This window comes from Plectropomus leopardus, chromosome 1 (genome assembly GCF_026936395.1).
Source record: "Plectropomus leopardus strain MGB_pleo_1.0 chromosome 1, ASM2693639v1, whole genome shotgun sequence".
Taxonomy (NCBI): Eukaryota; Metazoa; Chordata; class Actinopteri; order Perciformes; family Serranidae; genus Plectropomus; species Plectropomus leopardus.
In genome coordinates, this window is record NC_142176.1 from 43,052,953 (window position 1) to 43,067,031 (window position 14,079).

General features: G+C 38.0%; 1 protein-coding gene across 1 annotated transcript in view; it reads left to right on the plus strand.

The window, feature by feature from the left end:
* tmc3 (transmembrane channel like 3) overlaps positions 1–14,079 on the plus strand; it is a 49,873-nt gene that overhangs the window by 13,719 nt on the left and 22,075 nt on the right. The window contains exons 4-7 of the mRNA XM_088081478.1: positions 3,314–3,395; positions 3,784–3,890; positions 10,316–10,414; positions 11,714–11,856. Coding sequence (XP_087937604.1) covers positions 3,314–3,395; positions 3,784–3,890; positions 10,316–10,414; positions 11,714–11,856 — 431 coding nt within the window. The remainder of the gene's footprint in view (positions 1–3,313; positions 3,396–3,783; positions 3,891–10,315; positions 10,415–11,713; positions 11,857–14,079) is intronic.

Below are 14,079 nucleotides of genomic sequence, written 5' to 3' on the forward strand. Positions count from 1 at the left end.
TCATCTTAATAGTTATTAAATTACCAAGGTAGACAAGTTAAAAAGCACACTGTAGCCAAAGAATATAGATTTATCGTCTAGATGAATAGATCATATTATGAAAGACGAAAAGGGTAGCTTTGAATTCAAGAAAGTAAGTGTTGCTGAAGTTGAATTGATGTTAATGAACTGTAAAAAAAAAACATCTGGGGTTGACGATTTCGATGGTAAACTGCTTAAGCCCATAGCGTCATTGTTTGCTCCAATGGTAACACATATTATTAATCAAAGTCTCACTGTAAATGTGTGTCCACAAACATGGAAAATATCCAAAGTGATCCCAATACCTAAAAATAAAAAGTTGCCCTTTTCAGAATAGTCGACTTATAAGTCTGTTACAAATTTTGAGTAAAATAATGAAAAGATCTGTCTATGAACAGATTCAGTCTTATTTTTCTAACAATATAATTACTAATTTCCAACATTCTTATAGAGAAAAATATTCAACAGCCACTGCCTTACCTCAGATAACTGATGACTGGTTAATGAAAATGGATAATGGATTTGTCAGCTGTTTTTGACATAATTAATCATGAGTTGATGTTGAAAAAAATTGAATGTTATGGTTTTCTCAGCCTGCATTATTATGGATCAAAAGTTATTTAAGTGAAAGAAAGCAAATGCTGTATTTTAATGTAAGTTATTCAAAGGTGAAGGATGTTAAACGTGTGCCTCATGGAAGCTGTCTTGGCCCTCTCCTGTACTCACTAATGATCTTCCTTTGGTGCTGACAAAAGCACACGTTTAAATGTATGCTGATGATTCCACAATATATTCAGCAGGAGCAACAATTAGTGGTGTATATAAAAATCTAGATCAGGAGCTGAAGTTAGTTGTAGATTGCATCAACAGTAATGAACTTATCTTGAATGTATCTAAAACAACCAGTGTTGTAATAGGAACAAACTACTCTTTATGTTCAAAAACAAAGCTGAGTCTCTGAGATAAATAATGTGGTAATAATTCAGGTAGAAGAGACCAAACTACTGGGAGTTATTATTTACAATAAATTGTCATGGGACAAACAGATACAGACAGTGGTAACTAAAATGGGAAACATTTGATCTGTAATTAAAAAAGTGCAAAACATCTGATGCAAGAAACAGTTAAACAAGTAATTCAAGCTTTGGTTTTGTCTCATTTAGATTACTGTTCAGTAGTTTGGTCCAACTCTTCATTAGGTAATGTTAAAAAAAAACTTCAGCTGGTTCAGAATAAAGCAGCATGCATGGCACTGTGGTGTGGGTTAAGAACAAAGGTTTTTAAATTACATGAATGTCTGTTGGTTTGGAGTCAAAAACAGATTGATGAAGTCTTTGATGGGATTTATTAGGTATGTGATAACAACAAAGACACTGCCTATTATTTACAAAAAACTGTCCTTCAGTACAGATATACACAATTATTCCACAAGGCACTCTGCTGGGGGTTGTTTTATTTTAACAAAATCCCAAACTATATCATGCCATGGTATAGTAATATACAGAGCAATGTGAGAATGGAATTTACTCCCAAATCACATCCCACAACAAAATATGGTTTTAAAAAAAATGCTAAAAGAATACTATTTAAAAAGAAACGTCAGTAATTGATTGATGAGCCGGTATTCCATAGGCAATTTTTAAAATTTCTGTTAAATAATGATATTTATGTGTTAGATGATAGATTCAGTCGGAGCCTGTCTGTTCTCTTTGTGTTTGTGTTAAACTGTGTCAGTTACATTTTATTGTATTTAAAGTGGATATGTACAGTGACGTGTTGTAGTGTGAATGTGTGACGACACAGGGAAACACGGAGGATCAAGGCAACAGGAACAGGGTGAGCAAAACAGACGAACTGACCCAGGATGAAGGGAAACACAGGTATATAGACAGGAAGGAACTAATCAAGACAGTGAAACACAGCTGGGTAGGTGAACACAGGAGCAGGAGGGAAACACAGGGATTGGTTTACTAAAGAAGGTGTGACTGGAAACACTGCGCTGGAGCAAACTAGACTTGAACAGAAACAGGTGTGCAGGGTAGACTGACGGGGAAGGGAAGGACAGATAAGACTGATAACACAGGTAAAACAAGTCAGGGAAACAGAGACAGAGGGACACAGAATCAGGGAAACACAGAGACAGGGAGAGAGACAGGCTCAATCCCAAACCACTCCCTACCCACTCCCACTTCACTACCTAGTGTCACTCTAAATCAAGTCATACTCGCAGCTGTGGAGGGCACTTTTAATGAAGGGGAGGGTATAAAATGAGGGTGTGATTATGGGACGTCCTCTGTACTCCACCAGAAGAAGGAAGCAGTTGTAACCATGGCAACAGATGGACACGTTATGACACGCTATATATCACATATTCTTGTTCAATTTTATGAAGTTTATGCATGCATACAGGCATTTGTGGGTTTACTAGAAGTCAAGCAACCATAGGGACAATATATATATATACATATAATATTCTCCTCTCTTTTTTGTTTTATCTTTTACCACCTTAACACGTTCTCTGGGACTGTAAAGTCAGCGTGAGGCAAAACAAAAGTGAAAGTGCTTAATCTAAAATACTTGACAAAGTGGAGAGGCAGAACTCACTTTGTATGTTGTTTCCTCCATTCTCCTGATTCACTTGTGCTTCCTGCTATGACCATCTTAAGCCTTCACTGGTGGAGACTCGCTATTTAAGGGTTTAACAGTAGACTTCCACTCCGCCTTAATTGGTTTGGGACAGCCCTTAATATGGTGAACCTCCATGTGCAGAAACAGAGGGGGAGTGGATAGGACAAGGGGATAGGGGCCGGTTTGGGATTGAGCCACAGAGAAAAAGCAAAGATGACACACAAGGAGCAAAAACACAAAATAAAACAGGAAACAGAACATCAATAACTAGAAACAAGGAAAAACTAGAAAACAGAAAACCAAACAAAATCCACAGTATAACAAAACCCCCAAATCATAACAGTTTCTAGTGTTCAGATTCTCCATATGTTGGAATAGACAGAAAAATAAGTATTTTCATTTTTTTTTAATTCTAATGAGTACATTTTGAGTATAAATTCAACATTAAAATATGTTTTTTGTGTTTGGAACATGAACAGGTTCTATACAGGTATGACATAACAGATATCTGTAATTATAAAACCAATTCTCGAAATATATGATCAGATATATTCTCAGTCAACACATTCTGGTTCCTGCCCATTGTGGACATGTCTTTCATTCAGAGGTTACAGAGGTCACCAGTTTCTAGGCACTCATTAAAGTCTGCATTCTCCTCCTGCAGCTGCTGAAGAAGCTTTCCCGTGTGCTTTACAACATTGTGGTTCTGTTCATTCCCTGGGAAGTGAGGATCAAGAAAATCGAAAGTGAGTTGCATGTTTGCTCTACAGAATTATTTAACACAATTCTATTACTGTATTATGTCCAAAATGCTATCATTTCTTTAGTTGAATATCTTTAAAGTGCTGTCACATCCAGGGACATGGTGGCAGTTGACACACTATATTGGTACTTGACTTACCTAGACATGAATTCATTTTGATCACAGAATGTTATCTATCAGTATGGTCCTAAGAAACGGTGTACGTTACATAAGAATAGACCTTTTCAGGGCACAGAATGATGAATTTGAGCTTTTTTTGAAGACAAAAATAATAATATTAATATTGATTGTGTACCATTACATCCATGGTAGTATGAGGTGTATGGAACATGTCAGAAATTTGCAACAAATGTTTCCTCTTTCTTGTGGAGGTCACTTTGGGTCGGGTGTGGCTTCCTACTTTATCTTCCTCCGCTGGTTGTTTGGGATCAACATCGTCCTCACCATCATGACTGGAGCCTTCATTGTTCTGCCTGAGGTCAGCAGGTCTCTGACTATGTATGTCAAAGTGATGATATATACTACATATCAAATAGGGCTGACTTATAATGTGGTGTGAAAATGTGACTTTTTGAAAAAGCCAGGCCCTTCCAAGAATGAGTTTTCTTTTGGATCTCCTTGACTTCAGCAACCTCCACCCAACAACAACAAGTTGACATTACTGAGTTGGTATAACACTATTTAACACAAGTGCGGATGTTTTCCCGTTTCTTTTCTCTCAGCTCTGCAAACTTTTTGCAAAATTTAGGTTTTTAGCCATACTAAAACCTCAAAGTAGTGATGGCCAAATGAAGCCTTGTGAACCGTTTTCTTTCTTTTCTGAGCCAACTGGATGGCGCTATTGTTAAAAAAAAAAAAAAAAAGTCAAGCAAAGGCAATTTTATATGCTTTCAACACTTTGTTGAACAGAGAGTGCCACCTAGTAGACTCAGAAAAGAAAGAAAATGGTTCATGAGGCTTCATTTGACCATCAGTACCTCAAAGTACATGCCAAATATTTTTTTTTGGTTTTAATTAGTTGATTGATGCAGTAAAATGTTTTTTTTCATCATGATTTACAGCTGTTTGTGCCAATCCCTGTGCTCCCATTTAGTGATGCTGCTTGCGATTGTTCAGTTGGGTGTTGGTTGGATGGTTGTACAGTGGAGGAAAGTGGAGATGTGTCTTCCAGCTTATTTATACCGTTAATGGTTATGGTCTGTAAACTCTGCCAACTTCTGCCATCCGACTAAATAATGTATGAAGTCATGTCATTATCAATAATCTGCTCGCACACACAAATGAGATCCAGGTACACAGAACCATACTTGAGCACAGAAAATCTCTGCCCACAAGAGCAATATTGTAGCCTTGGAGGAGAAAACCAAGTTTTGAGCATGCACAGAATCTGAGCAACTACTGTCAGTGCAGGTTTCACCTGCTCGCTCACGAGTGGTTTTTCTTTTTGACCCTAAATAGTTGGTTAACTCACCGTCTGTTTTGATTGACTGTTTTCTTTGTATGGGCAAGGACGGAGCGAACCGCCTGGTAGCACATGCACAAGAGCGTCTGCTGTCTATGGCAGCATGATAGGGACAAAACCACATACAGCACCACAATAAAGTGAAAATGTGTTACATTAGGGTCCCCTTTAATATTACACACACTTGTATTCCTTTGCGCACAAAATGTGCATGTCCAAATCAAGCTTTAAAAAATATTGTACATTAATATGTTTTTCTACTTTCATTAAGGTTATTTTTTGACTAACATCGGTCGTAATCACAAATGTCAAATATTCATTAATTCAGAATTTTAATCCTTTAAAAGCCAGGTTTTTGTCATGATTTCATTTTTAGATGAAAATGAATTTATTATTTTCAATATAATACATGAAAAGTAGATTTTTTGCGGGGATTTTTGCTGATCACAGCCTGGAATATGTCAACAATTAGCAGCTGCATTGATTGTGACAGTGCAGTTAGTGGAAATAGAATGTATTTTCTCCGTATGTCGAATATGGTAAAAATTACATCATCAGGTGGAAAAGAGTGAAAATTCCAGATTCCAAGGCTAAAGCCCAGAATGACACCCAGAAATAATACAATGCACACTTTTATGCTTTATGCTTTATGGGATCAAAAATGTCAGTTTGAATGGCTTTCAGTGGAGAATTTTTTGACCTTAACGGTCTGACTGTAACAATTTAGTTTCCACAATGTATTTTAGACACATCAAAGTTAGTCATTCTTTATTCTCAATAAAGAATCTTGACAATTCTGACATGTTTGTTAGATATACAGAAACTGAAATTGAATTGTTTCTCTCCATGCCCACAGTGCAAATAGTAAAAGGACAAAAAGAGAATAGAAAACAAAGATTTGGCAAGGGCTAGGAGGAGACTGCTCCTAAAACAGTCCATAATTGTTCCCCTTTGGTCAGCTGATGAATTAACTGACCTTAGGCACTCACTTGAAAAGTCTTGCTGTCACTTTCTTAAATTCTGATCTGTGTAACTTTCACAAAAAACAACCTGAAAAATACAATTTGTCTTATCTCATCCAATTTGTCTTATATGTAGGATTTTATTTCTTTTTGGATTATATACTAAACACATCATTATTCATGTTGTATATTAAATCATTAGATTCTTTATTGACTTCTGTAAAGGTTATGCTCATATATCCAAGCAACGTATTCTCATAGAACGGTTTGTATTATATATTAAAAAATGCACGCACAGCAGTTTGTACAATATTATACCAATTTGTGAATGAGTTAATGTCCTTAACGTACAGTTACATAATTACCATAAAGTTACAAATGTTAGGTTTAGGCAATACACAGTACTATGGTTAGGTTTAGGAAAGAAACATGGTGGGGAAATACCTTAAAATGACTCAAAGTTCACCCAGAATTTACAGGGTTCCGTACACGCATCTCTGGCAGAAAGTCTTGGTGGAAAGTACAGGTTTTTGTGACCCCTCCACCACCCCCAACCTGCCCTCATCCCCTAATTGCAGTTTTTTTAAAAATAGGAGTTATAAGTCTGAATTTGGGAGAACTGCTTCACCTTGAGCATTACTTCCCCTGAAATCACTTGTGAGAAAAGCCTTATTCAGATCAGAGGAACCTGTCTGGTTTTCACCTGGTGATTCTCCAGCAGCTTCAGCTGAGAAGCACTGTGCTGTGGATGACAACAAATGAAAAAATGCAGTTGATCTATGTTTGTCACTGACATGCAGACACAAGCAATTTCCTTACACATTTTTCATCCTATCATTCCCAATGCCTAATCTTACTCCGCCATTTATTTCTTGTATGTCTCCTTGTTAGGTCTGCTGTCACGCATTCCTCCTTTATCTAACCTCTGCTCCCTGAAAAAAGTCCTCCAACATCAAACATCATGGATGTTCGGTCAGATATGTAATGTGCTGGTTTTGTGCTGTAAATTATTTGAGCATGGATGAAATGAGTCACCTCAGTTATTACTCATCTTTTGATTTCCTGAGATTGCGTCCTGTCTTCCTGTAACATCTATCTATCTATCTATCTATCTATCCATCCATCCATCCATCCATCTATCTGTGTGTGTTTATATATGTAAGGCTATCATCATTAACACATTAATCAGCATGTAATTAATACACCTTTTTATGTTTTAAAATCATGTTTATTGCTACCTGCTATGCCATATAAGCTTCTCAATAAAGGGAGTGAAATAAGTTAGTTAGGTCATTTCAAAGGGGGGTCCCTTGACCTCTAACCTCAAGATATCTGAGTGAAAATGGGTTCTGTTGGTACCCATGAGTCTCCCATTTACATAAAAGCCCACTTTATGCTAGCCTCATGTGTATATATATATATATATATATATATATATATATATATATATATGAATATAATATGATACAACAGTTAGTTCCGACCAAGCAATTTGATTGGTCGAATGTATCACTCCGCTTCACAGCCGTTAAAAATCCGTTAATTAGTGTAAGAGTGAAAGTGGGATCACGTAGCATTGGAGTTACTAAAAGTTATGAGGAAGCCCAGGATGGAGCAGCTGTGATGGACAGGTTTTGGTAAACTGCCTTTCACTGGGAATAAACTAGATATTACATGGATGTGCAATGAGACAGGGACACACTTGTCTGACACTAAACACAGCCTTAGGCACCAACACACACACACACACTGTCTGATACGGTACTTGAGGTCACGGAGATCACGCCAGTGAGTGGACACACACTGCAGCGGTGAACTGTCTGATCAAACTAACTCATCTGAATCACACAAAGTGTCTGTTAACGGACTCTGATTTCACTAAAAACACAGAGTTAAATGTTCGTCACACCAAGCACCTGGTCTGTACATAACATGAAGACCGAGCTAACACAGATTAGCAAGCAGCGTGCAGGAAAATGTTTATGTGTTGCTGTCACATCCAGCAGTTGCGGAACTATTTGTGTCAGCGGAGCAAAAAATCATTAAATGAACAAACAAATTATAATCTGTTGTCACTCTATATTAAATAAAAGATGCTTGTACATCTGTTGTATAAAAGCAATATCACACTCGAGGCAGGGGCGTCACCAGGAATTCTGGTCCCCATGAAAACATATCTCATTGGGCCCCATCACCACAGCTCAAGCCAACCCTGCACAATTGTTACAATCACTCCTGCATTACCCAGTGACCCATTAAAAGCAATAAATAACTATAACTTTGTTTTACACCCTGAAAGTTTTGGATAAATAATTACAGGAGTTAATCTAATATTTCTTCAGCAAGAACTGATATTTAGTTTTACAAACACAGAGACACATTTTAACATTAACATTACATGTTTGCTTTCAGTTTGGAGTCGACAATTGACAACCACTAGAGCCTTTTTGTTTACCCGAACTCAAAATACCAAAAAAATTTTTTTTCCCAAATTTCACTGCCCTTACGTAGCAATAATGAGCATATGCTTTTTACCTGCCTACCATGCATAATATTGCCCTTCAGACTGCCCACCTACTACTACTTTACTTTCAACCAGATTCAGCCACACAATTATTCCCCTCAGTTCTTAGTTTATTTCTTTAACATTAATGGAAGTAATCTTACTTGAAATTAAATACACCACGTTTGTAGGGCATTAGCAGGCTTTTAAAGCTAAGCCAGTTATATCATATGAATCTAGAGACTGTAGTGAATCCGTTGATATCAAATATGTTAAGCTAGCTCACTGGGAAATTAGCTAAATATTGCTCCAAAGGTGACTGACTTTACCGCAAGGTCATATTTCTAAATATAATGTCATATGAGATTGTACCTATGATGCTGAGTAATTTATGAATATAATAAACTTTTATATAAAACACAAATGTAATCCAAGCTAGACTCCTGCTGGCTGACTGCCTTGAATCTAAATTGCTGGTATAAGATTAAACCATTCTTAAACTTTATAAGTTGTACCCACCTTTCTTTTGAGAGAAAGTCATTAAAAGTTGTTTTAGTTCAGCTTGCTTCCTTTGTTTCTCTTTTCTTTCTTTCCTTTTTTGATAACCTAACTTAATTTTTTGGGGGGAAGACATCGTGCTGCAACCTGCAACATTTACTCACTCTCACGCTTGACTGACTGCTGGCAGATAAATCCAGTCGACCAGCGCAGGGCAGACTAAACCATTTTGGGCATTTAGTAGGGGTGAGAGGGGCCACTGAGAGAGACTCCACATTTTTTCCAGACAGGAATTCTGAATGTTTGTTTATTTATTTAGACAATTTTAGTTTACTTATTGCAGTTATAACCTAGAGAGAAAAAAAAAGGAATTTTTTTTTTGTAATTATCTTCGGCACTTGTCCTGCAGCCTCGTGCCTACGACCAAATCACAGCCGTGATGATATATGAGCACAACATCACTCCCTCGCGTGTGATATCGCTTAAACATATATAGTATAGTATAGTATAGTATAGTATAGTATAGTATGGTATGGTATGGTATAGTATAGTATAGTATAGTATAGTATAGTATAGTATAATATAGTATAGTAAAAGGGGAACCCTTTTCTTTCCTGCTATCACTTGCAAATGCTAGTGGACTGACAGTGCTGTGTACAGGGCATGTGCTCTTGAATGAGCTCATATAATCACAGTCGTGATGATTTACAATACAGCAACACTCCATCTCGTGTGGTATTGCCTAAGCTATTTAGAAGTCCTTCAGTTTCAGCTGATGCCTTTCTGCTGTGATTCTTATCGCATGTTAAGTTTGGGGCAAATTGGACAGTGAAGAGTGGAGATAAAAATCACTTTGTGTTTCATGACAAACATGGAAATTTGATGACACGTCCACACTGTCTGAAGAAAATTCAAGCTCTTAACAGCTTTTTACCTGGAACATCTTTAGATGGCACTTTTAATTAAATCAAGTAAAATATCTAGGAGTAGGAGTAGTAAACCTGCCCCACTCTGCCTATGTGGTGTACTGTGTCTGTGCTCCATGTTTTTTGGCTGTGAGTCTGGAAATAATACATATGCGTACCAAAGTTCATTTATCTAAGTGAAATTTAAAGATGGAGGCTTTTACTTTGAAAACTGTCAGGGGGAGCTATTCAGCCAATTTCCCACAACCAATTTTGAGACCCATATCAGATTACAGTTTTTACCACTGATGCATGTACCAATTTTAATGAGTTTTTGAGCCTCCCAAGTCCTCCAAAAATGTGTTTGAATGATAAAAATAAAAAGGATTAGGCTATTATTATTTGTAATAATAATAATGATAGTAATTCTTTCAGTTTCAATAGAGTCCTTGCACCGGTCAGTGCTGGGGCCCAAACTCACAATAGTAAAAGCTTCTCTCTCTTGTGTATCTAGCATATAAACATCTTTGATGTAATATCCTAATGCATTGCCTTGGTCTGTGTTTGTACTAGCTGCTGGCTGGAGCTCCATTTGGAACGACAAGGAGTAAAACTATTCCAAAGGAGCATCTGGCTTCAGCCCAGGACCTGGACACCATATGGTCTCTTGGAGTAAGTCTCTGTCCTTTTACTGTTCTGTCAATATCACATTAGCTTATGAAACAATGGACCATTTTTCAAACATTACTGCCTCCCTGATCCCATCTTCAAGGCCACCTACACATTCCAAAAGTGGCATAAATTTGGTGTTAAAATAGTATACTCAGCTAAAGACACAATATAGTTATGAAATATCTACATATAGATTTCACTTAAGGCTGCAATGAATACATTTTCCTCTGTTTTGAACAGCTGTGATTTCTTTTGAAAGAGCCACTGACCCAACCAAAAAGCAAAACTTCTCTGGATTCCATTTTGCCATATAATGCTGTTTGATCCTTAGAATTTATACATTTTGATATATACATATTACATGACACAATAAGAAAGCCCCTTTTGCATTTTGTTATTGAAATGTGCTGCATGTCTGTCCTTTTTATTTTCATTGTCCGAAATTGAGATTTTGCATCCACAAGAATAGGGGGACGCATCAAAACGTGATGTCAACAAATTCACATTGCAGTGTAATCTCATCCATGTGAATTTGTTGACATCATGGTTGCAGCATCCTGGAATGTAGAGCGCAGACACAGAAGGATACCTAAAATGTAATATTTAGATGAGGAAGTCCACTGACAAAGTAGCAACATGTGAGGACTTGGAATGAGAACGTGTTGATCCGTGCCAATATTCTCGTGAATGCAATATTTCCATGAGGGATTTTCTTCAAATTTCCCACAAACGTTCACTTGGACTCAATGATGAACTGATTAGAATTTGGTGTTATGGTGTGCATCTGTTTCATTATGATGAAAACTGAAGGTCACCTTTGGGGAATTTCCTCAAATTTGGCCCAAACAGCAGCTTGGACTCAAGAATGAAGTGATTTGAATCTGGTGGTCGAAGGGGTCAAAGGTCACAGTGACCTTGTAAAACATGTTTTTTGGCATAATTCATAAGTTCATACGCTCAAATTTCAAACAAATGTCTACTAGGATATAATGATGAAGATGCGACACTCTATTTCCAAGAGGTCAAAGGTCAACTGTGACACGATTCAAAAGCTTTTTTCTGTTCATCATTCAACTCATACCTCAAGAACAGCGGGGGAGACATTTGGTCAGCTATTGAATTGATGACACTAATCTTGAAACTGTGCTGATTGTACAGATCTTCATCTTAGATGTGTTACACAGCATCCCCTTCATATTCTCTAGTTATATATATTTGAGTTCTTGGTCATTAAATCATGTACTGTACCTCTGTGTTTGTTATCAACATGTGTTGTGTGTATGTGTTTTATCTCCACAGGGATATCTGCAGTACTCTGTCTTGTTCTATGGTTACTATGGCAGGGCAAGGAAAATTGGCAGTGCAGGTTACCGGTTGCCCCTTGCCTACTTCATGGTTGGAATGGCTGTCTTTGCCTACAGTTTCATCATTCTGCTCAGAAAGTAATCATTACGCTCTTTAGCACTCACTAAATTTAAGGATGATTTGATCAGGTGTTGTTTATTAAATAGCAATGATGTGTAGATGATGAAGAAACCTCCGCTGACACTGACTTGGTTGCATAAGAATAAGTTTATTACAACGAAGTTCAGCATCCACCAGGCACCATGGTCTGCCTGTGAGAGGATTCAGGACCAATACGAATCTCTCTCTCTTACAGCTCATGCAAGTCTCTTATATAGGTTCAGGCATCAATACATTCTTCAGTAAAACAACTCTTCACCTGCTGTAATCAATCACAAGACCCCACAAATATATCCTTTTTGGAGGGAGCCTCATTCCATGTTATTCTTAACCTGGCTCCAGTATTCTACACACTTGACTCCCAGGCTTGACTATCCCTAGACCTCTGACCTCAAGGTCTCTTTGTGCCTGACCAAATAAGGACCATAAGAAATGGACCATAATACACCTCATAGGTTTTAAGATCAGGTCTGTTCAGGATAATAATTAGATCGTGCAGTGTTTTAAATCACAAAAAATGCTGCTCATTGGTCACAGCAGCATTTCAAATTGCAAAATTAAGGAGTGAAAGAGGCATGCTTTGCAAACAGTTATGTGATAGGAGTTGTATGGTGTTAAAACAGGGTTGGGGAATAACTGAATGTAAGTATGTATTTGAAATACAAAAAAAGTAAATTCATTTTGTTACTGTTACAGTTTAAATTAATAAAGGTTCTGAATAAAGTTACTCTTTAGAATAGTTATAGTTTATTTACCAGAACACAGTGTCCTAACTGAATGTGAAGCAAGCCAGTGTCAGATTGATTGCCTGGTTTTCTGTATGAATCTTGAAACTGGCTGTGAGCGAAAATACACTTATGGCCAATCCATGACTAGCACAAAGGTCCAGTAATGAAACACCACTCAGGCTCAGATTCATTCCTCCCTCCATTTTTCTTCATCGTTGCCACGTGATCGTGTAGTGAGGTTGAACTGCGAATATCTGGCCAAGCCCCTGGTCTGCAAGGTCTTTAGCTTTCTCCTCAAGAAGGTTGGGGAGGTTGGGGACATGGACGCCTCCATTGTGGAGACAACTGCTAAGAATTGTAGATGCAAACTTGTCAGTGTTTGTTTTGGCATCAACCTAGGAAGCAACTGGAGGACACCAGCAGTGAGGGAGGATTCAGAGGAAGGAAGCCTTTAGGGCTTGTTTGTCTGGAGGAGTTTGAGAGGGCTATGAAAAAGGACTTCAGCCTCAAAGAAATTCTGGCTAACTGTTAGACTCCTCAGAAAGGGAAAGCAGGGTTTATCTCAGGCTGTGTTCAGAAGGGGTGGATAACTGCTGGCCCTGACCCCAGCCATCACATCCTCCATAGATGGGGAAGAGGCTGAAGACCCAGGGGAGCCTCATCCATATCCCTGGTCAGCGGTCAGCTTGCCATCAACAGTAATTAGTCAGCTAGACCTACAAGAAGTCAATAGGACACAAAGCATCTGGCACTACCCTGTCACACCACTGTCTGCTGCTGTGACCACAACATAACAGTATAAAGTCCCTATAGTTTCTCCTAGAGGCAGCAATTCCCAATACACCCCAAAATACAAATGTAGAGGTTAAGACCAAACACATCTAAAAATGATCAATTCATCCTTTTATCACTGTTAGATTCTTAAGAGCTGTATGTTTGTCCTGTCACCATATAAAGGATTTTCACAGCCAATGGGGTCGGACTCTTTATGTAAATATGTATATCCTGATGGTGGTGCCAGAAAAAGGATTAATAGGTAAAAAAAACTATTCATTCTTTGGTAAGCAGAAATATCCACAAATTCCATTGAAATCACCTGACTAGCGTCACTATTTTGCCCATTCTCATTCCGAAGTCATCAAATACCACTGCTTTTGGGGGGCGGTGGATGGATCAAACTAACCCCAGACATTCTTGTGGGAGTTCAGTGTTCGCTTCCCATCTGAATGTGAGCGATTTTTTTCTACTACTTAATATGTGCGTCCATCCCCTAATCCTAACCATCTGTGCCAGCATGTGCATTTGTTGACGTCTTGACGTTGGTTGCCATGTGCTGTTGCTGTCTAAATATAAGCACGTGCAGAGTCATTCTACCATGTGCATTTGTTGACATCACCATAATGGCATGCCAGAACATCAACAGCAGGATACCTCGAGCGTAACATGTAGGCGCAGAAGTCCACTGCAAAGCGG